Below are 22,489 nucleotides of genomic sequence, written 5' to 3' on the forward strand. Positions count from 1 at the left end.
ACCAGTCAGGCTCCAGCACACACATGACCCGAATGAGAATAAGCGGTCAGGAAAATGGATGGATATAAATCCTACAGTATGTAAAACCTAGTATATAAAACTTAGTGAGGCCACCAACTTCACACACATTAGGCTGTACTGTGTTATTTGTTTTGAACCATAAAAACATTGCACGATCATCAAGAAAGAAGCCGATGGCCACAGAGAGGAGTGGGGCAATAATAAAGCAGCGAGAGGGGATATTTTGAGAGACTGTTGGCAACGATCAGTGCCTCACTGACGAACTGCACGGGTGTATTTCAGCTACAGAGATTCCAACATTTCTAGCCACAGGTACGTATGTACCGGTAATTATAAATGGGTGTTATTGTAAAACAAAATATGTATATACTGTATACAATGTAGGTGGCATGATGGAAAACTGGTGAGCACATCCGCCTTACAATGCAGAGGTACTGGGTTCGATTCACGGCTCCTCTTTTAAAAAGTAATTAAGAGAAAGACCCTTTTTCATAAAATCAAGAAGTCACTCGAGCCCCCTCCAAAAGTATTGGAAAGGTAAGGTCAATTTATTGTTTGTTTTTTTTGTTGTAAACTAAAGGAATTTGGGTTTCAGATCAAAAGATGAAAATGAGACAAAAATTGCAGCTATTATTTCTTGGTATTTCCATCTAGATGTGTTAAACAACTCGGGACAGAGCACCCTTTGTTTGAACCCACCCACATTTCTGTCATGATTGGATTCTGTTTGTTCTCCAGCAGGTGGCGGTGGTGGGCGGCGCTCTTCCGTTCCGCACCTGTTGCCTATCACGTCGTCACCGTTGCCTGTTAGAAGGGACTGATTAAGCATCGCCGGTTGTCGGAATATTCCCCTTGCTCCCGTTTCACGCCCCAGTGCTTATTTTGTAAAAATTTGTCCCGCTCTTTCTCATTCCTAGTCCTGTCGTATTCTGCTTTGCTTTTCTTATTATATTAGTTTTTTTATTTATTTTTTATTGATATCCTCGGTGCATTTACATTGTATTTAATGATTGGCTTTGCCGTGTCTTTTTCGGACAAGTGATTTTGCGCTACAGTATTTATTTCTCTTGCCTGTTTCAAGTTTTATTAGTCGTGTTATTTTACCCCAGGTTGCTCCCAGCGATCTCTGTTGTACTTTGTCAGTTTCATGACCAGTTTTGTTCTTATAAATCATTTTTGTATTCGATCCACTCCTGGTCTACATTTTGTGGGATCCGCTTCGGTTCCGACTTGGTCCAGAATCAGAACAATTTAAAGTGAGCAAAAGTATTGGATCAAGTGACTGATGGGTGTTTCTTGTTGCTCGGGGTGTTGCCTTTGAGACGGTGCTTGTTTTTGCCTTTGGGTGTTACCTGTGAAAGCTGCCTTTGCTGTTTAAAAAGACGAAGACCAAAGAGCTGCCTATTGGAGAAAAGCAAAACATTTTGAAGATGGGAGAAGAGCGAAATCGATCAGAGTTATTGCACAAACACTGGTAAATAAAGTTTTCTGAATCTGAATCTGAATAGCTACGACATCCATCCATCAATTTAGTTTGGAACGTTCTAAAAAAGAAAAAATTAGTGGAAGGTCTTAGGCTGTGTTTTGCAAATCGGAGATATTCTTCTGCGGTTTGCCTACAGCTACAGGTCCTCTGAGATTTTTTTTCATTAAACGTTTCTAAAAACTCCTGCCAAAGTGGGGATTTGCGGATATCTTGGAGTCCACGTTTGGCTATGGACAGTCATAACTAGAGATTTCTGTATTTTATCATTTTCAGTCCATCACTCTGTCATAAAGCTTCGGCACAGACCACACGTGTGTCCCTGCACTACAACCTGTTTTTATGATGTCTCTTTTCTTTTTGTCCCACCTCACCGACAAGCATATTCTTCGTGTAGCACGAGCGCGTGCCACGTGCGTTCCTAGCTCCACACTCAGTATCCACGTGACATTGCAGAAAAGCAGCTTTAACATTTCTAGATAATCATTAGTCATTAGGAAAGTTAGTTAGTTCCACCCTTCTTCCTGCACACCAGCGTCAGTTTCATGTCACAGGGAAATGTGTCCTGTGTGCATAAATGAGCTTGGAGAAGAGAGAAAGAGTGAGACATAGAGAAACGCCAGGAATATATTGTGTTTCAGAACAGATTTACTTTCTAACCTGTTTAAATATGTATGTATTTATATACAGGTATATGGGGGTGTCGCCATGATGTGGAATAAAAAGTATGGCCAGTTTGTTATGTTTGGGATTGATTTGACAATTGGGATTGAGCTGAGCTGTAATGACAAGAAAATAAGAACTTTGACTGTATGTACGCCATCTAAGTGCACTCACAATGAGGATGAGTACCTCAATAGGCTTTTGGATATTTTTTTTCCACGATAATCCTTCTACCCGCATCTGTGTTATTATTTTGAATGCTGGTAGCAACTCTCTATTTGGGAATCATTTAATTAAGTTTTGTAAGGAGAGTGGATTGATTTTTGTCCATGTGCGATTGCCAAAAGATATGGTAGTTCTACTTAGGGAGGTCTGGCACTCACCTTCCTGGCTGGACCACTGCCACGATACGGAAGATGCCCAAAACACCATAGATATGATGAAAATTGATTATGATTTAGCTTTTACAGACCATATAGCCTTTCACATAGTGTTAAATACACTGACATTTACCAGTGTTGTTGCTTGTTGACAATGGCACTGGAGTGGGGAAAAAAAAGGTTGGTCCAAGTTGTCCAAGAATGACCTTTAATAATTACATCAACTATTCTGATGCCTTGCTGAGAAATATTAAGGTCCCAGGAGATGCTTTAGCATGCCGGTAATGAATTGTAGAAATATACAACCCCGCAAGGGAATCATTGACGGCCAAAATGCAAATCCTCCGACCTGACAGACATGTGTTCTGTGTCTGACACAACTGCCAGAAAAATGAAAAAGAATAGTGTCAATGTAATTTACAATCAGCAACCGTGATGGCAGCGTCTATAATAATCTGGATTTTATTGAAGAAAATGATCATGACAACAATATTTTCTTTTGCAAAATACAATGTTACAAAGTATTATGTACAATAGGTTGTCGGAAATTGGAAAAGATCTGTCATATCTGCAATACCGAGGAGCAAAAAAAAAACAGTGCAGGTATCAAAAACATCTTTCCCAATCAAGTTACATATTTGTATAGATAGGATCCTCTTTTTTAAATCGCCTCGACACACTCTCATCCATTGAATTTGCAAGCCAAGAATGTTCGTGTCTCTCATTCGAAAGAACTGAATGAAGAATTGCACACTGCCGTCCACCCTCACGGGGCCTGGCTGTCTTTCCATTCTCAGTCGCCATGTATTCTTATTTCGGCTTGCTTTGTTTTTGTTTAAGCCCCTCCTACTTGCAGGCTCACACTAGACCCTGCCACAGCATGTCTTATAAGTCACCGTTCTTCCAATCATTACCCCTTTCACATGTCAATCGTGGAACATTTGAAAAGTACCAAGGTGTTACATTAACATTGTTGCGACTGAATTAACCGACAGGAATGCACTACAAAGCCATTGCTTTTACATACTTATTGAGACCGTTATGATCATGGGTTTGATGAGATCACTTTATATTAGAAGCAAGTGACCGCTTATTGGCTCCTCTAGTGTTCATTTGATGACTGTCACTTAGAAACCAACGCAAGACTCATTTCAGCAGTTTGACAAGGAAGTGACTGGCAAAGATTCCGGCTACAAAGATGAGAAGAAAGACAAGTAAAACCAAGCCACGCCGCAAAAGCAGCTGTGTCACCGTGAGAACATTGCCGACTACGGTGGTTGCAGTTTCATGCGGCTCTGGAATCGGTTGTTCCTCCGCAGCTCCAGGGGTCGATGCAGGGGTCGTAACTGGGGCCTGGTTGGTGTTGAAGTCTAGCGATTTCATGAAGACAACGTTAGATTTATAAAACAATGAACAGGCAACAATATTTATGTCAGTTCATACTAGGGCAGGGACAAAATACTCATTTATCACCGTGTCATCTCTCGATATACAGTAATGACACTCAAGAATGACCAAGCGAGTATGTGCAGTTGCAAATGAATGGTGAATTTCACTTTTTAATGTGATCTCAATTCACCCATTCCCTGCCATGTTGTGTAAAATAACAAATTAAAACATGTCTGGTTCACTTTTTTTTAAATTATTGGTTGCCCACCTACGTCCTTGCTGCATTTCGCTTGTCATAAGTATATTGGAGCCCAACTCGGGTGCGCCTTTATCAACGGGCTTCCCTGGCCAGGAGCGCTGGCGTGATTTGTACAATACTTTTTTAAAACCATATGTTGACCTGACCCAGTATTGTAGGTGTACGAGTGCAATATGTGTTATGATTTTCTTACGGGTACTGTAGTTGTTGGTTATATCAGTGCAACACAATTAAAATATTTTTTTTTTTTTAACTCATAGAAATGATTGGAAAAAAATGCACTATTGATTTGTAAAAGGTAAAGTGAGTGACACTTATGATTTGTTGACTATTCTATGGATTAAAATGGATGAGTAGCATACATGTGTGCGCTGAACTGTCAATTTTGAAAAATGAATTGAGCATCTTGGGTTTGGCTGGGAACGGGGGCGGGCTCGATATTCGATGTTGAGCAGGTAAAGGCGGCCCAACCAAAATGAGTTTTTGAGGTTGATGTTGATTCTGACATTTGGCAGAGTTCAATTAATCGTCTGCTGACTTGAAAGAGAATAAAATATTTGAATATATATATATATATATATATATATATATATATACAGTGTATATATAATTTTTTTAACCGTCTTTATCTTTGTCCTTTGTTATACTGTAAAAAAAAAAGAGAGAAACATATATGAAAAAGAAGCCTAACCGGGTGTCTTTTGTGTGCACTTGAAAATGTTAAAACTTTAAACTCACAAAAGATACATTAATTCATATTTCAGGTACTAAATATATATGTAATAACAACACGATCATTTGTGCGTGGAAAGATGTGATTTTTATTTTTCATGCTACTGAAAAATGATCAATTTGACATGAACCATTTTATTGAACTAATGTAGAAATATTCCGATTGTGGTTATTGTTGTATTATTAAATGGTCCTATTCCAAGTTTGTCCCCCTGGACTTACCTGACTTGCAATCTTCCATCATGACCTTGTCTGGAAAGGTGACCCCGGCTCTAATTTTAGCCTGATCAAAGATGTTCAATCATGTTAAAATGGAAATCACTTGCATTGTACATCCCATGTGTGTTTTCAAGCAAATTAATTTACCCACCTCTTCAGCAGCCCTTTTCCAATCAAGTTTGTATAAATAGAGGAGAAAGAAAATAGCCTGAATCAACACACAGATGGTAAGTCCCGTCCAAAGTCCTGTTCAAGAAACATACGCAGCGTCCCTGAGTCTCAAATGACGCATTTTGATTGCAGAACATACAAGGCTTACCTACGACGCCCATTTTTGCTGCAAAGGTTAAGGCCACGCCAATGGGAAAGCCAATGAAGTAGTGTCCCACCAGGTTACATAGGGCACCGACCTTTTGTTTCCCAACCCCTCGGATGACGCCTCCACACACCCCCTGCGGTGATCGTTGCAAGTTTATACAAAGCACATGTTACACGTTCTCCTAAAATGTCAGATAGAATTTGTTTTTTCTCACCGCAAGAGCATCAAAGAGATGCATGAAGACAAAAACAATCAAGACATCAGCAACCCTTTCCAAAATGTCTCTGAAGGTTATGAAACAAGAATATGATGAGATGCAATGTGAATGTTCTATCTAGAGAAAAGCAAGAAGCTCAATGAGGTGCTGACATGTAAAAACATTCCAATGTAGCTCAAAAATAAAAGGAAATAGACATAAGAGCTTTCAAAATTGCTTTACAAGTCTGAATTTACAATGTTCTCCATTTAATGACGCCTGGGCAGATTCATTTGCGATTACCTCTGACGAGAGCGGGTGACCAGCATGCCTAATTTGTGGTGAAACACCGGCCAACAATAAAAGGTCAAATGTAGGAAGACATTTACACAATATACAGACAGCCTTTGCTGAAATATATCCGGAAAGAGAGGAGAGAAAAAAGCTGTTCCGGAACTGATGCGGATGACTGATCTGAGGAAAAATAAATTCAAGAAGTGGGAGAAGTCTGCAAATTCACCTATCTCGGCAAAATAGTATATATATGAAAGGCTAACATCGTTGTTTCAGATGTGATCCAGTGTTGTCTTTTCCGTGTAAAAGGTTTGCCGACCCCTGTGCTCGGCCATCAGCGATTCACATGGGGATTGTACAAAATAAAAACGCGAGAAAATAATGCACTCTTATAATTGAATTGCGAGAGCAACAAGGGGTTCAGTCAGGAGATGAGTACACACGATCAGGGTTCAGAATCACGAGGTAGTCGCCCTAAAAGCAATGTATCGTATTAAAGGTGTGCAGACACTTTGTTTATGGGGACTTTTCATTTTCATTTCTCAACAGTACCTCTGTGTGGCACAAACTACGAGCGCCAAAGTTACGAGTATGTCATGTCATGGTATGACTCACGGCTCTGAAGTGAAAATGTAGCCAATCACATTCCTGGAAAGGGTGATGGTAATGCCAATAAAACAGGCCACGATGACTGCAAACGGGAAAGAGACACAAAGAGTAAACAAACACAGCAGATCAAGGGTCAGAAAAGCTGAAAGTAACAGTTCTCAAGGTATTCGCGTTGTTAACTCATTCACTCCCAAAGACGTTTTTAAACGTCTTTTCAGACTTGGTCCAGAATTGGCTGGTACTGAATGAGTTAAGGTGTGGACTGACAACGTCAACTGATTAAAGTGCCTTGCTATTCTGATTTCTTCAGTAGCCATTGAGTCAGACAGGTAACTGGATCTAAATTATAATAATAATAATAATAATAATAATGCATTTTATTTAAAAGCGCCTCTCATGCCATCCAAGGACACTGTACAGACAATAAGAAAATACAATGTAAAAATTGGTATGCAAGATATTATATAAAAACAGGACATAAAATCATAAAAACATAGGAAATGGAAGAGCTATGTGTTGTAGGCAATCCTGAACAGGTGTGTTTTTAAATTAATGTTCCCTTTGCTGGTTGATTCCCAAAAAGATTTTTTTTTTCCATTGTGGGATGGGACAAAATCCTGATATTAAGGTATAGCCACAGTTTGCACCTGAGCCCACACGTTGGTGAATATTAGCACTTTGTACCCGAACGATCAATGCCTCTATTGCTGGGGCTGCTGAATAGAGCAAAGTGGCGGTTGTTAGTCTGGCCAGAATTTTGGCCTCAAAGAGGTTCTGCTTCTGGCAAACTGTCCAACGGGCCAGCATGGAGAAGCCTACAAAGCGTCCAGTCCCACTACTCACATAAAGTTCGGGATTTTTGGCTTTCAGGTCCATTTTTAGAATGAACCTAAAATGCACAATGACCTATACACTTTGAGTATTTTTTACGCAACATGTTTTACTCTCTAACACGGAGCTGAATGTCAAAACTCACAATGAGTATTTTTGAAAAATGAAAATTTTCAAGGATGTCCATCTCTATGCCTTCCTGTGACTCTTCCAATCTCAAGAAGTCAAAATATGACAGCATGATGATGTCTTAGCCAATCATGCACCCTGTAACCTGATAACATGATAAACGGTCCACTGTATTAACTGCTGTTACTTTCAAAGGTTAAATACCAATTCAAATTGAACGAGGAAATTTAGTGGTAAATTCATTGGTCGTAAACCGTTTCGGTGTTCAGCTCCTCACAAGACAACAGCACGTTTGCAAAAAAAAATTCCAAACATTGTTATTTTATTTGATGTACTGTATTTGCATTTTTTTTTTTTTACATCTCTCCATCCACGCATCCATTCCTTGTACTGCTTATCATCAATCACAGGGCACATATACTGTATAGACAGACAACCATTCACTCTCCCATTCACACCATCACTGAGTGGGAACTGAACCCACGCTGCTTGCATAGACGTCAGGCCAATCAGTCAGACATGCATTCAATGGCTTAGAGAGGTTCAATTCAAGGTCACCTGTAAAGGATATCCAGTAATGCATTTTAAATTCATCCTCAAGCCACACCGGAAAGGCCAATATCCCTAACTTTCGGCGAATCCTATAACTGCGTGCTGAAAGGAATGCCTCAAAGATCTCAATGTGACTGGCACGTCTTCTGCTGACTCAGCAGAATTTGAAGTGTCACGTGAAGCTGAGGTCGGAAGGCCAAGACTTTACCACAAGGCTATGGGTCTGGTGGGACTGTCATGGATAGTACCTCTGGATTGGCAAACTGTGGTGCCGCTGCTGCCTGGCTGTGTCTCAACTGCAGGTGAGCAGACTTCTGATACTATTTGTGAGTGCTGGAGAGGCGAATCCGACCATCAGTCGAACCTCAACTTTGTTCCAGATGCGATGTGGAATTTCATTCCAGGTGTGGAACGCTGCACCAGCTTCATACTCTCTATAGGACTATATCACTATTTGCCCAACTAGTCCAGAAGTACTTTGTGAAAGCATTTGTCTTACTCAGTGATGTCTTCCGCTACCTGCTATGTCAGTTGCCTACGGTGCGGTTCCTGTACAATCGACAATTTAGCTGGGTTTACTAGTTTCTGACCTTATTCTTGTTGTCAATTTACTGGTACCAATTCCTACCTGCAACGGTTTAGCACAATACTAAAGGTCTCTTACATGCACAGATGATGGAAACTTTGCTAGACAGCCTGGCTTGCTCAATGTTTCCCGCACCAAGAGAATTCCCTACTCGAACACTAACAGCAGCAGAAATTCCAAGTGGGAACTGCAAAGGTAGAATGAAAAAAAAAAACACTTATTAGTCATTCAGAATTCCATGAAATAAAACTGTTTGGATCAGGGTGTGGCCAACACGAGGTTCATTTTCATCTTTTGCAAACAGCAGGATTAACATACTTTTTAGAGCCAGTCTGTTTGCTACTCCAGCCTTCTGGTGTTGCATTTTAAGGATTCAAACCATTATAACTGCTCACTTTATGCAAGTGCTAAAAGGGATGAAAGGTGAAACTCGAACTGCTAAGTACGTAATTGGTTGTGCTGAGTGTTTGTCTGCATATCTCCCATGTCGTTCACTTCAACGGAGTTGTTGAATAAGCTAACAGTTAGCCTAGCTCCTTCTATTTGTTCTACCGCGATTCTATCCTTTTTTTTTTTTTTTTATGTGTGCTACCCTAGATTAAGTAAAAAATATATATATTCCTTGATTTTATAGTGTGCATACAGGACACACATAACAATGGATGAGGCAACCAAAGTGTATTGTAGGTGGATTGAGCAAGTGTATTCATTGTGTCCACCACTGTTTGATACTGTTGCTGTGGTATTGTAGGCATCCATTTATTTTGTGACTCCCTGTGCTGATCAAGTTGGCCACCCCTGATTTCGATGAATTCTATTTCGGTTACCATGTAAGCCACAACTGTGAGCTGATACGCAACGGACTGGGCTCCCAGCTCTGCTTCATTAATTATACCGGCAATGAATCCTCCCACTTCAAAGAGCCACCACTCCAGACAAAGCATGAGCATGCTCGGGATTGCCAGCTTGACAAAGGGTCCCCACTCTTGTAAACAGTCAAGAGACCAGCCTGTGGGTCAAAGATCCGTCTGTCAAAACACTTTTTTAAAAACAGCAACACATAGTTTGACAAGATTGTTTGTGTATGTTGTGTTATAACCATAAGATGTGTCAACGTTATAATTAATCCATCGGTTCGAATTGAGAATGTAAAAGTACTCAAATGAATAAATCCAGAAAGTAATCAATGAATATATGGAATAAATAATGTATGGTAAAAGTCAAATAAAACAGAACTTGTGCTTCTTGATCAGCAAATAATGAAACCGACGCATCGCCTCTGTTTTCTGTTGCATTGTTTAGTTACAGAATGTCACCAATTTTGTTGAAACATTACACGTTTGGACTTTGGTCACAAAGATACACTATTGTAACTCCAAATGAAATGTTGCAAGTGGAGAGGAAAATGAATAATAAAGAAACACTAATTGTTCATTCATTATCAGCTTGAGGTGAGTGAGAGGGGAAACTAACCTCCCCACGTGGCCTTGTGCAAGCCCTTCCAGGTAATATAAACAAATAAGACCACAGCCAGCACGTACTGTGAGATTGAATTCGCTGCAGCGGAGCCACTTGAACAAAGACAAACAAAACACAGCATGATTTAAACAAAGCAAAACCTCTACAAAACATGAGATTCATTTGAACTATTCACTTTCTGACAGCTGGCCTGAAATTAGAAACTTCTTTAGTGACCTGGATTTTTATAATAACTGACAATATCATTTGAGGCAATCCCAGCAGCGTCGAGTCTAATCAAAGGAATGGATACTGAGCAAAGTGGGAAATTGGATCAATAGTGCAAACCATAGAGTGGTGACAAAACGTATTTATTATGGCAATAACAGAAATGTCAAACAAAAGCACTTCAAAAATTATAGGTGGGTTTAAATTTAGGCAAGTAGAATGTCCATTGCATCATGGGGGACTATCATAATGACAATGAACAAAGAGATGAGGAAAAAAAACTCGGCATTTAACTGCGCTTATGAAATATTAGCAGACAAATAACAGGGCTGTCTTCACTATACTGGAAATAAAAAAACATCTTCTGACTGTTATCAAAAATAAACTATAGTGCTATTAAAAATGATTAAGGAAACTTACGCAACTCCCAAATTCAGAATGTGGAGAAAAACATAATTGATGACTGCGTTTAAGATGTTTCCAATTGCACCGGTTATGACCTGGGGCCAAATAATTCCCTGCCAAAAAAAACAAAACAAAAAAAAACCACAAACTCACATTTACTAACTTAATCTCTTAATATATATTCTTAACTTCCATATCAATGATTTTGTGAACCTGATTTTGAAGATATCTTCCTTGCAACTGGTACATAAATGCCGCCTGAAAGGGGAAAGTACAAATCTTACACAGCAGAAGCAGACAGTGCATGTTAAATCTCGTGCTGGAACTCTTGCGCACGGCGGCAAATGTCAACTCACCGGAAGAGCCGGCATGGAGAGCTTCACATAAAGTTGTGACAGGCTATGCAACACAAAAACAGCCGTTGAAATGGTGGTTTGGAAAATGGACATAATATTATCTTGTATGTTACAGCATACAATATATTTTGACCTGGAAAAGTACTGTTTTCTTATTTTTTTTTGTTTTTATTTGTGGAAAATATCATTTCCAAAAAAGTGGTTTTGGGGATGGTACTTCCATAACTACTATTACAACAACAACTACCACTCATGACAATAATCATGATGATGATGATGATGATTGTTATCTGAGAAACAGGCTCTTTCCTCAAAAATCAGGTTGAAAAGAAACTTCCAATACCTGGCAACCTCGAGGCTCTGTTTGGCTACAATTAGAAGAGGTTCAGTGTTTATGAGAACTGCCCAGCAGGGGAAACAAGCCAGCAGTAGAATCAGAATCCCCCTTTGAAGGATCACCCCCACGCGCTTCAGGTTTCCGCTCCCATAGGTCTACACAAAGGCAGAATCAAATAAGCAATGTTAGGGAACACCAAAATCACACAAATTACAGTTTTGATAGATGAAATGAACACAAACTTGACTGTTTTTAGTTGGACCCCAGACAATGCGAGAGTCCAGTCAAAGTTGTTCTGTTTCAATACCAACAATAGATAATAAAGTAAAAGTCCAGCCTTTGTTGGAGACACTACCTGAGATATGAGGGTATCACAAGTTAATGATAATCCAGTCCCAATGGAGAGACCAGTCACGTTAACCACCTGCAAAGAGACACTGTCAATGGAACACATCGATTGGCACTTTGCTGATTTGTCATACTGTGAGCCTTTTCACACCAGTCGTTTTGACAAGAAGTAAGTAGTAGGATACAAGGAATCGTGATAAAAACATGTAGTCAAAATCTAAATGAAGATGAGGATCTGGTTGAATGTGCAAATACGGGAATGTAGTTTCCAATTTCACTTCTAGTCTGTCTGATTGTCTTTCTTAAGGGTCTTTGAATTAGCCCTAACAACGACAACACCATTATTTTTTTTTTAACTTTTGTTTTGCAGTTGACCTTGGTCTACATTTTACTTATACAGTGCGTTAGGGAACGGAGGCCAGGTGATTAGCTTGTCGACCTCACAGTGCAAAGGTTGTGGGTTCGATCTGTGTGGAGTTTGTATGTTCTCCCGGGGCCTGTGTGGGTTTTCTCCGGGTACTCCGGTTTCCTCCCACATTCCAAAAACATGCATGACAGGCTAATTGATCACTCTAAAATTTAGAGTCTAAATTGTCCCTAGGTGTAAGTATGAGAGCGGATGGTTGTTCGTCTCTGTGTGCCCTGTGATTGGCTGGCAACCGGTTCAGGGTGTCCCCCACCTACTGCCCGAATACAGCTGGAATAGGCTCCAGCACCCCCCGCGACCCTTATGTATTTTTTTTTTTTTTTAAGGGTGAGCCAAACCCTGTTTTTCGTGGAAATACCATACTTTCATGACCATACGGCTGGCATGAATACAGAATGGTACCAAAACATCCTCAAGAGCAAATTCTACCAACCACCCAAGAACTACAGTATTTGGTGACGTACAATACTTTATCCAACATGTGGCTCAGAGTATAAAACATTGACATTTGGGGTCCAATTTCAGGAAACTCCCCAGACCTTAATCCAATTGAGAACTTGTCATCAATCCTCAAGAGGTGGGTGAACAAAAGAAAAACAAAATTCTGTCAAACTTCAAACATTGATTATGCAAGAAGGAGCTGCCATCAGTCAGGGTGTGGCCCAGAAATTATTTGAAAGCATGCCAGGGGGAACTGCAGGGGTCTTGAAAAAAGAAGTGTCAGCACTGCAAATATTTATTCTGCATAAACTTCATGTAATTGCCGTTGCTCAACCCACATTGTGTTTTATTGTTCTTGTTCCTGATTGTAAAGTGTCCTTGGGTGTTTTGAAAGGCGCTTATAAATAAAATGTATTATTCTTATTATTATCATTATTGTCTATAAAATCCTTTGACACTTACAAAATGCTTGTAGTTATAGTTTAGTTTGTTATCGTAACAGCTAAACAAAAAGATCTAAAAACATTGAAGCAACAAACATTGTGAAAACCAATACTTCTGTTATTCTGAAAACCTTAGGTCGTGACTGTACTTTTAGATAGTAGTGCACCAGATGTTTCTTTGATATGAATTTGACGGCCTCGTGAAGACAGGTTTTCCAACTCTGAGTGGAAAAAAACAAAACAAAACAAAAAAAAAACTTCCAAAACGTTGGTGTATTTGTGGACATCCATCCATCCATTTTCCGAACGGCTAGATCCTCACTAGGGTCGCGGGGGGTGCTGGAGCCTATCCCAGCCACCTCTGGGCAGTAGGCGGGGGACACCCTGAATCAGTTGCCAGCCAATCGCAGGGCACACAGAGACAAACAACCATCCACGCCCACACTCACACCTAGGGACAATTTAGAGCGTACAATCAGCCTGCCATGCATGTTTTTGGAATGGGGAGGAAACCGGAGCACCCGGAGAAAACCCACGCAGGCCCGGGGAGAACATGCAAACCCCACACAGGGAGGGCAGAGCTGGAATCGAACCCGGTACCTCTGCACTGTGAAGCCGACGTGCTAACCACTGGACTACCGGGCCGCCCTATTTGTGGACATAACCCGCATTAATCACATACTATAGAGAAAATGTACTTACTGCAATTGATAACGATACAGCTGCAAGCTCTACTTTCCCCAGATGACCACAGAACACCATGCTGACGACACTGATCATGAAGATCATCATCTGGGAAATGATCTGGAGAAGAAAAACAAGCAAAATAAATATCCTCATTTGTTTTAATGTATTTTTAAAGTAACAGGGTTGGAGTGTTGTCAACTGAGAATTTGATGACACCGAGATACAGTCAGACACAAATGAAGACCCTGGAGTTTCACGGCAAAATGCGGTGCAAACTCTGATTACAAAATATCTTAGTTATTCTCTCCACACACTCTACAGACATTGCAAACACAAAGTACATTGAATTATTTTTCATAACAATTCCTTAAAAATATGCATTAATATCCACACTCTTTTGTATAAAGTATAACAAAATGGAAATGATGGCATTCCTGCTTGACAATTAAAAGTGGGTGGAATTAGATAACGTTTCACACTACTTTTTTTTTGTTGTTTTTTGATTGCTCATTGAAAATAGAAAGAATGAATGAATGACACCAATCATTTTAATACTGCGGTTTTGCTCAAACTGTTTCACAAATGTCGTTTGAATATTATTGAAATTACGCCTTTTCTTCAAAAGTAGCCACCTAAATGGAATGTGTGTGAAAACATATTATAACCACTTACCATATACTGTAGAACACATCTGACATCCATCTCATAAATTGATTGCAATTTTCCTTTTCTGAATTTTTTTTTCTTCTATATTTATTGAAAGAGAGGGAGTTTATAATTTTAGGGGTACATTAAATCCAAAGACAAAATACAGTACTCAAGTACAACCATGAAACATTCTTGTGTCTTTGTATGTGGTGCAACAAACTAAATGGGGAACTTCAACAATGTCCAATAAAAAATAAATTCAAAAATAAATATCAAAATATATATTTTAGGGGGAGGTGGCATGGTGGTCGACTGGTTCGCACGCATGGCAGGTTAATGGAACACTCTAAATCAGGGGTGTCCAAAGTCGGTCCTCAAGGGCCGCTGTCCTGCCTGTTTTCCCGCTCTCCCAGGAGCAAAACACCTGATTCAAATACTCTGGATCGTTCTAATGCTGCTTCAGAGCTGGCTCGGAGCTGATCATCTGAATCAGGTGTGTTGCAGCCAGGAGAGCTGGAAAACAGGCAGGACGGTGGCCCTCCAAGCCCGAAGCTGGAAATGCCAGCTCTAAATCATAGGTGTCAAACTCCGGTCCTGGAGGGCCATTGTCTTGCATGTTTTCTATCTCTTGCTGTTGCAACACACCTGATTGAAATAATCAGCAAGCTCTTCAGAAGCCTAATATCAAGCCATCTTCATTTGAATATGCTCTAAATTGTCCCTCAGTGTGATTGTGAGCGGTTATCGTTGTTCGTCTATGTGAGCCCTGCGATTGGCTGGGAAACCGGTTTAGGGTGTACTCTGCCTACTGTCCGAAGTCAGCTGGGATAGTCTCCATCACGCCCGCGACCCTACTGAGAAAAAAGCCATTAGAAAATGGATGAATGGATGGTTGGACGGATATTTTTTGGACAGGTATAGGAAGGGCTGGGATTAGCTGAAGCATGACTGTATATATTACTATAATATATACTCGTCACCTCCCGTATCGACTATTGCAATTCACTTCTTTTCGGCTTCCATCACAAATTCCTTCAACTTGTTCAGAATTGAGCAGCCCGGATCATCACGAGAACCCTCTCCCACCATCACAGCTCCCTGTCAAACTCAGAATCAATTTCAAAATACTTCTCTATACATTCAAAGCCATCCATAACCTTGCCCCCCCCCCCTATCTGTCAGATCTTCTTCAGATTTCCATTCCCTCTCTCTCACTCAGGTCCTCATCCTCCCTCCACCTCTCTGTACCCTCTGCCCATCTTAGCACAATGGGTTGCAGAGCCTTCAGCCGCTCTGCCCCCAAACTCTGGAACTCACTTCCACCCAATATTCGTAATACTGTATTGACTCTCTTCCCACATTCAAAACCCAGCTCGAAATCCACCTATTCAGACTTGCATATTCAACTTAAATCTATCTCTCCTTTTATTTATAATTCTATCTGTGGTTTTATTTTTTGCTCTTGGTTGTAAAGTGTCCTTGAGTGCTGTGAAAGGCGCTTACAAATAAAATGTATTACTGTATTATTATTATTATTATAATTGTGATGCTATTGGTAAGATAACATCACAAATGAATGAATAGATCACTGGTATGGGAAAATGTGGGTCTGGGGTCTAGCTTAGTAAAACAAGTGTAGGAACCCATTGATAAGGCAATGATACTTTGAAAATTAATATAGTATTATGGATAACTACTTATTGACAGTTAAAAATGGTATTGTGACACAGAGGTATTGGAAATTGGAATCGTGTGTATGGTATTGTTTTATATATAGACAGGTATGAGTATTCTTAAATACTGCTGCAATACTAGTAACTCCATACATTAAATATTAAGATTAAGATTAAGATATCCTTTATTTGTCCCGCAATGGGGAAATTACAATCAGAATTCAGAAAGGAAAAACGCTGGGTAGGGAGAGGGAAAAAAAACACGCTCGAACTATCCTCTTCCGAGGATAATTTAAGTCCAGGATAAAAAAAAATATGGGGTTGGAATAGACGTGTTCATACTCCCCCACTCCTTTTCGAACATGTGCATGATCTGCATGTGTCAGCGGTTAATTCATTACCTTTGTCATATTATTTCGAACTGTTATGCTGTTTTCCTTTGCTTTTTGTATGATTGGGTTTTTTTTTGAAAAGTTTAAGTTACTATATTATAACTTAGTCTTGTTTTTTTATGCATGTTCAAATAATAATACGAATTGTAAAGAGTCTTTGTGGAAACACTACATATATGCTCTATAACCAAGAAAAATATAGACGAAGGAGAAGGAAAGCAGGTACTATATTCATTTTAAGTCGTATTCTTACCACCGGTCCGGCGAGTTTGAGAAGTTGAACCAGTTCGGTGCGGTAGTTGAGCGGGATGCATCTCAAGCAGGAGTCCCTGGAAGCCTCTTCGTTTACCCCCTCGGTATATTTCATTGTCTTTACATCGACGTCCATGCTGATAGAGCGTTAACTTGCAGCGTCCTTCGTGCAGTCTCGTGGGCTTTGATGGGAATGACTCGCACTCGCGGCAGTCATCAGGAGTCGGAGAAGGGGAGGACATCCATTTATAAACTCATGTTCCCTCATCCCTCCTCCCCCCTGCCTCCCCTCAAGTTCACCGTGGTTGTCTGTGTTTGATGGACGTGAATGGTGCGTTCAGGGCCCATCCCACACAGACGCATCCACTCCACTACGGTCACCGCGGGCCACAACATGCTCCTGTAGTCTACGCTTTTCATACTTATGCCTATTGTGATAGCAGAATGAAATATTAACTTACACATGATAACCTTAGCATAATAATATGATCTATAACTTTAGCATAATAATATAATCTAACCGTACAGTATACGACAATTAGATGACCTCGACTTATTCTGCAAGTCTAACATCAGCAGATGTCATGGAGGCAGACGAATACATTCTTCTTTGAGACTTGAGGCTAATTCAGTGCAGCACCCGCAATTAGTGTAAGAAATTATATGACAGAATTCAAGAGAAATACTTTTGTTGTGGAGCTCAGTGATGCAGTTGCTAGCACAGGTCTGGGCTTGAATCTCGCATCAAACATCCTGTCTGAAGTTTGAATGTCAGCGCCTGTACTCGCATGCATGGTTCTGGCTGTCTCCTGCATTCCCAACACATGCATGGTGGTGGTAGCTTAAGTGAAGAGGCCAAATCGCACATTGGATATTGAAATATGCCATAAGTCAGCTCAGTTAGTCTCCAATTACCCTAAACAGGACAGCCGGTAGAGAAAATGTCTGTCAACGTTCATTGTTTAATGCATGGGGAAAACGTTCTGATCAACACCAATCAATGTAAACAGGATGGATTTATACCGAATAAATCCATCAGTGAATGTGTCATTCATAGCAAGAATATGAACAATTTCAATCAAAGGGCAGGGGCAGAGAGTTGAAAGAACATTCCTTTTGATATTATTATTTTTAAAGGCGGCCCGGTAGTCCAGTGGTTAGCACGTCGACTTCACAGTGCAGAGGTACCGGGTTCGATTCCAGCTCCGGCCTCCCTGTGTGGAGTTTGCATGTTCTCCCCGGGCCTGCGTGGGTTTTCTCCGGGTACTCCGGTTTCCTCCCACATTCCAAAAACATGCGTGGCAGGCTGATTGAACGCTCTAAATTGTCCCTAGGTGTGAATGTGAGCGTGGGTGGTTGTTCGTCTCTGTGTGCCCTGCGATTGGCTGGCAACCGATTCAGGGTGTCCCCCGCCTACTGCCCGGAGATGGCTGGGATAGGCTCCAGCACCCCCTGCGACCCTAGTGAGGATCAAGCGGTTCGGAAAATGGATGGATGGATTATTATTTTTAGACCACACTGTGTGGGTATATGACTTCAGTGCCACTTTGAGGACAGATTGTCTTTTTTATGCTTTATAAAAAGTTGGCATTAAATATTCCCTCAGGGAGAAGTGAGTGAAATGGACTCCAACAAAGTATTTTGCGCCAAAGGGCTGTTCAGGATCACTGAAGCTTATTATCCAATGAGCTCTAGTGTCTGATTCTTAGCTAATGGATAACTGTCTTCATAACATTGTGAGAACAAGCAGCAGATACCGTAACACTGCAAACGTGCAGTGAGAAACCATTGACTACTGTTCACCCTGGTCAAAATGTATATCAAGAGAGCATACCAAAAGATTTATTAGTAAAAAGCACAATTGCATTGAGCATCTGTTATTCAACACTTGGGTTCACACATACATCACAAATACATCATTGATTGACAATAATTGTAAACCGACCTGTAACCAAATACAAAAGCAGACGGGAGATCCTGACTTACAGTATGTCCAGATGCCTATAATGTTCTCTGTGCTCGGAGAACGAAAATGACCAAATAAAATAGAATAGCCCTTTGATTTGTTTTTTTTCTCAGACCAAAAATTGAATATGCTCCACGATATGGACAATGTTTGGTTTCAATAGGATGGGGCAAGAGCCCACACTTCTTGACGTGTGATGGGGATTTTGAGGGAGATGTTCCCTGGTCATTTGATCTCATTGCGTGGTGACATCGGTTGGCCTGCCCGTTCACCTGATTTAAATCCGTGCGTTTTTTTTTCCTTCTGGGGACACCTCAAGTGAAAGGTATACAATAATCACCCTCGATCTATTGAACAACATTAAAGATGCAATTCGTCAAGAAATGACCACCATTCCACAAGAAATGACCCGCTGAGTTATAGATAACCTTCGTGAACGCCTTCGACAGTATGTGGACAATAATGGATCCCATTTGACCGATTTAATTTTTAAAACATAATGGCATTACAATATAGGTACTCTTCGAAAATAAAAGCACTTGTTTCTTTACTTTATTTGCCTTTTATTTAACCTACAAATGGGTCAGATCATTTTGCCTGTCCCTGTATTATTCCATTCATCAAGTCAAGTACGAAGTGTCATCTCTGCTGTATGTTGCACATACAACACATTTGACAATAAAGTTGTACTTGACTTGACTATCCCAGCCGCTTTTCCCCACTGTCTGCAATTTTAGCTTTGAGATCGTATATGTGATCACATATGATGCAATATATATATATATAAATCAGCATGTATTGTATTGTATTGTATATATTTTAATTCTCATTCAAAGTTTGTTTCATGTACAATTCACTGATGGCACTGGCAAAGAATGGAGCGGCAGGAGAAGCACTTTAAAACGGTATACGTACGTACAATAATTTCTTGTGATGCTGCAAAAGTGCGTCCCATGCCTCTGCGTCAGGACTCGACTAAAGTAGGCAGTGTTTTCCTTTTCATGAACTCAAACACTCTTGTATCCACTATATTTTTCTGGTTCGTTCATGTTAGGGGTGGTTATGGCTGTTGCTCATCACTGTGGGTCCCCCCTCTCCTGATCCCATGTTCCATTAATGAGTGTAAATTATTGTCTGGCAACCGCCTGCTGCCCGAAGACAGCTGGGATTTTTTTTTTTTTTAATGATTGTTTGAAAAAATCCGCGATGCACCGAAGCTGCGATAAACGAACCGCGAAATAGCGAGGGATCACTGTAGTGTCAAATCTGGAAGTCCTTGAAAATGGGATTTCTGATCACATGGCAGTTTTATTTGACGTAGTCTTATCGCATGCTGCTGTGAAATCTGCCGCTCCTAGTTGTAAAAGCCAAATTTTTAACCCTCGCACTGCTAGTCGTTTCTCTGATGCCTTTAATAACCTTTGCGTACCCTCGTCTAACACAGAGAAACTCACCTCTTGGTTCAACTCATCATGCCGTGCCATCCTGGATTTGGTGGCTCCCTCAAAAACTGTGCTCCCAAAATCTAAACCCGAGCCATGGTTTAGGCAGGGGTGTCGCAAAGCCGAACGCAAGTGGAAAAAAGACAAATTGCATGTCTCTTATCAAATTTGGAAAGACCGCTGGCGTAACTACCAGCTCACAGTAAAAGAGGCCAAAAGAGAATATCTGTCGGACCTTATTCAAGCTAACCGTCACAACCCACGCGCACTATTTAAAACGATAGATTCTGTACTCAAACCCCCTCTGCCTACTTGCTCGGATTCTTCACCCGAGATGTGCAACAGATTCCTTCAGTTTTTCATTGATAAGGTCTCTACAGCGAGGACTCCAGTCTCAATTACCGCATCTGACCCCTCTGTCCATGTTCCATGTTCAGCTGTGCTGAATTGTTTTGAAACTGTGTCCTTGACGCTTTTGGAGAATGTAGTTCGCCAGACGAAGCCATCTGGCTCCCCTTGCGACTCTTCCCCCGCACTTCTTTCAGGAGGTTCTCCCGAGTGTTGGCGCATCGGTCTTGGATATCATCAACAGCAGCCTCTCTTCTGGTATAGTTCCCCAACAGTTTAAACATGGTGTGGTCCAACACTTGATCAAGAAACCTGGTCTTGATCCAGATGTGCTGTCAAGTTTCAGGCCCATTTCCAAACTGCCTTTCATTCCCAAAATTCTGGAAAAAGTGGTGCACATGCAGTTGAAAATTTTCTTGGATGAACATAACATCTTGGAGGTCTTCCAGTCAGGTTTCAAGACGATGCATAGCATGGAGTCAGCCCTGTTACGCGTTTCTAATGACATCCTCCTGGCAAATGACGCTGGAGACCACGTGTGTCTAGTTTTATTGGACTTAACTGCAGCATTTGATACAGTGGATCACAGTATTCTGCTGACTCGTTTGCAGCACTTGGTGGGCATTGGCGGCAGTGCTCTTGAGTGGTTTAGGTCCTATTTAGCTGACAGAACCTTTTGTGTCAGCCTTGGCTGCTCTGAGTCACGCACTGCTCCCCTGTCATGTGGTGTTCCACAGGGCTCAATACTGGGGCGTTGTATCTGCTCCCACTGGGTTCCATCTTAAGGAAACATGGTATTCCCTTCCACTGCAATGCAGATGACTGCCAGATCTATGTCCCACTGAGCAAGAAAGACACCTTCTCATTAAGGCCACTCCTATCCTGTCTGGAAGAAATCAAAACCTGGATGGCACAAAATTTCTTGAAATTCAATGAAAAGAAGACAGAGGTGATATTGTTTGATCCCAGTGGCCCTTGTACGTCCGATCCTGTAGACTTGGGCCCCCTGTCTCCTTATCTTAAGTTGACAGTCTCAAACTTGGGCCTTAAACTGGACAGTGATTTCAAACTTGATCGGCAAATTGGTGTCGTTGTTAAATCCATCTTATTTCACCTTAGACAGCTGGCCAAAGTAAAACCTCTCCTCTCTCATGAACACTTTGAGACAGTAATTCATGCCTTTGTCACATCCCGGCTCGATTACTGCAATGCCCTTTACTTTGGAGTCCGCCAGTCCTCCATTAAGCGCCTTCAGCTGGTCCAGAATGCCGCTGCTCGCCTCTTGACTGGTACTCGTAAGAGGGAGCACATAACTCCTACTCTGGCATCCCTTCACTGGCTCCCCATTCATTTTAGAGTTATTTTCAAGATCCTCTTATGTGTTTTCAAATCTCTGAATAATCTCGCGCCACCTCCCTGAGCTCATCCGCCCCTACACACCTGCCCGGCGCCTCAGGTCTGTGTACCAGACATTATTAGAAGTACCAAGAACTAAACTGAGGCTCAGAGGGGATCGAGCCTTTTCTGTTGCTGGTCCCTCTCTCTGGAATGACCTCCCGCTGCCCATCTTCAAAACCCTCCTCAAAACTCACTTGTATTCTTTGGCATTCGACTCAGCATGACTTAGATTTGTTCTTGGTTTTTCTGTTTGGTGCTTTCTACCGCCTTTATTACCGATTTGTCTTACTGTTTATTGTGCATGTTAAATTGCTCCATGTACAGCACTTTGTATGCAGCGATGGCTGTTTGAAAGTGCTCTATAAATACAGTTGACTTGACTTGACTTATATGGAGAGGCCATTCTAATCGTGTGTGTGTGTTTGTGTGTGTGATACAAGCTCGCCAAAAACAACCCAAAACGCTGATGTGGAAAAGTTGTGACCTGCACATTGAGTGCGCCATGAAAAAGGTTGGGTTGTATGCAACGGCTATGCCGACATGTTCACGAGCTTCATAGGCCTAGACCGACATCTACT

General features: G+C 41.1%; 1 protein-coding gene across 1 annotated transcript; it reads right to left on the bottom strand.

The window, feature by feature from the left end:
• Positions 1-2,738: 2,738 nt before the first annotated feature.
• Positions 2,739-16,971, bottom strand: LOC147200682 (multidrug and toxin extrusion protein 1-like). The gene is made up of 16 exons (XM_086120952.1): positions 16,759-16,971; positions 13,808-13,909; positions 11,802-11,870; positions 11,453-11,601; positions 11,110-11,152; positions 10,967-11,011; positions 10,769-10,866; positions 10,136-10,233; positions 9,490-9,671; positions 8,741-8,849; positions 6,571-6,646; positions 5,680-5,749; positions 5,466-5,598; positions 5,298-5,392; positions 5,150-5,210; positions 2,739-3,917 (listed from the first exon to the last, which is right to left on the bottom strand). The coding sequence occupies exons 1-16, from the start codon at positions 16,891-16,893 to the stop codon at positions 3,694-3,696; spliced, it is 1,689 nt and encodes a 562-aa protein (XP_085977078.1). The 5' UTR covers positions 16,894-16,971; the 3' UTR covers positions 2,739-3,693.
• Between the last annotated feature and the right edge of the window lie 5,518 nt (positions 16,972-22,489).

Source organism: Hippocampus guttulatus, chromosome 9 (assembly GCF_054856545.1).
Source record: "Hippocampus guttulatus isolate MCC_2025c chromosome 9, RoL_Hgut_1.0, whole genome shotgun sequence".
Lineage (NCBI taxonomy): Eukaryota > Metazoa > Chordata > Actinopteri > Syngnathiformes > Syngnathidae > Hippocampus > Hippocampus guttulatus.

What these genes read in the sequence shown, in the direction of transcription:
- LOC147200682 (XM_086120952.1), bottom strand. Translation starts at nt 16,893, where the DNA reads ATGGACGTCGATGTAAAGACAATGAAATATACCGAGGGGGTAAACGAA. An exon ending in ATTCTGAATTTGGGAGTTGC is followed by an intron (nt 10,234 to 10,768) that starts GTAAGTTTCCTT and finishes TCTTTGTTCAAG; the next exon opens with TGGCTCCGCTGCAGCGAATT. An exon ending in TACATTTTCACTTCAGAGCC is followed by an intron (nt 5,750 to 6,570) that starts GTGAGTCATACC and finishes CATAACCTTCAG; the next exon opens with AGACATTTTGGAAAGGGTTG.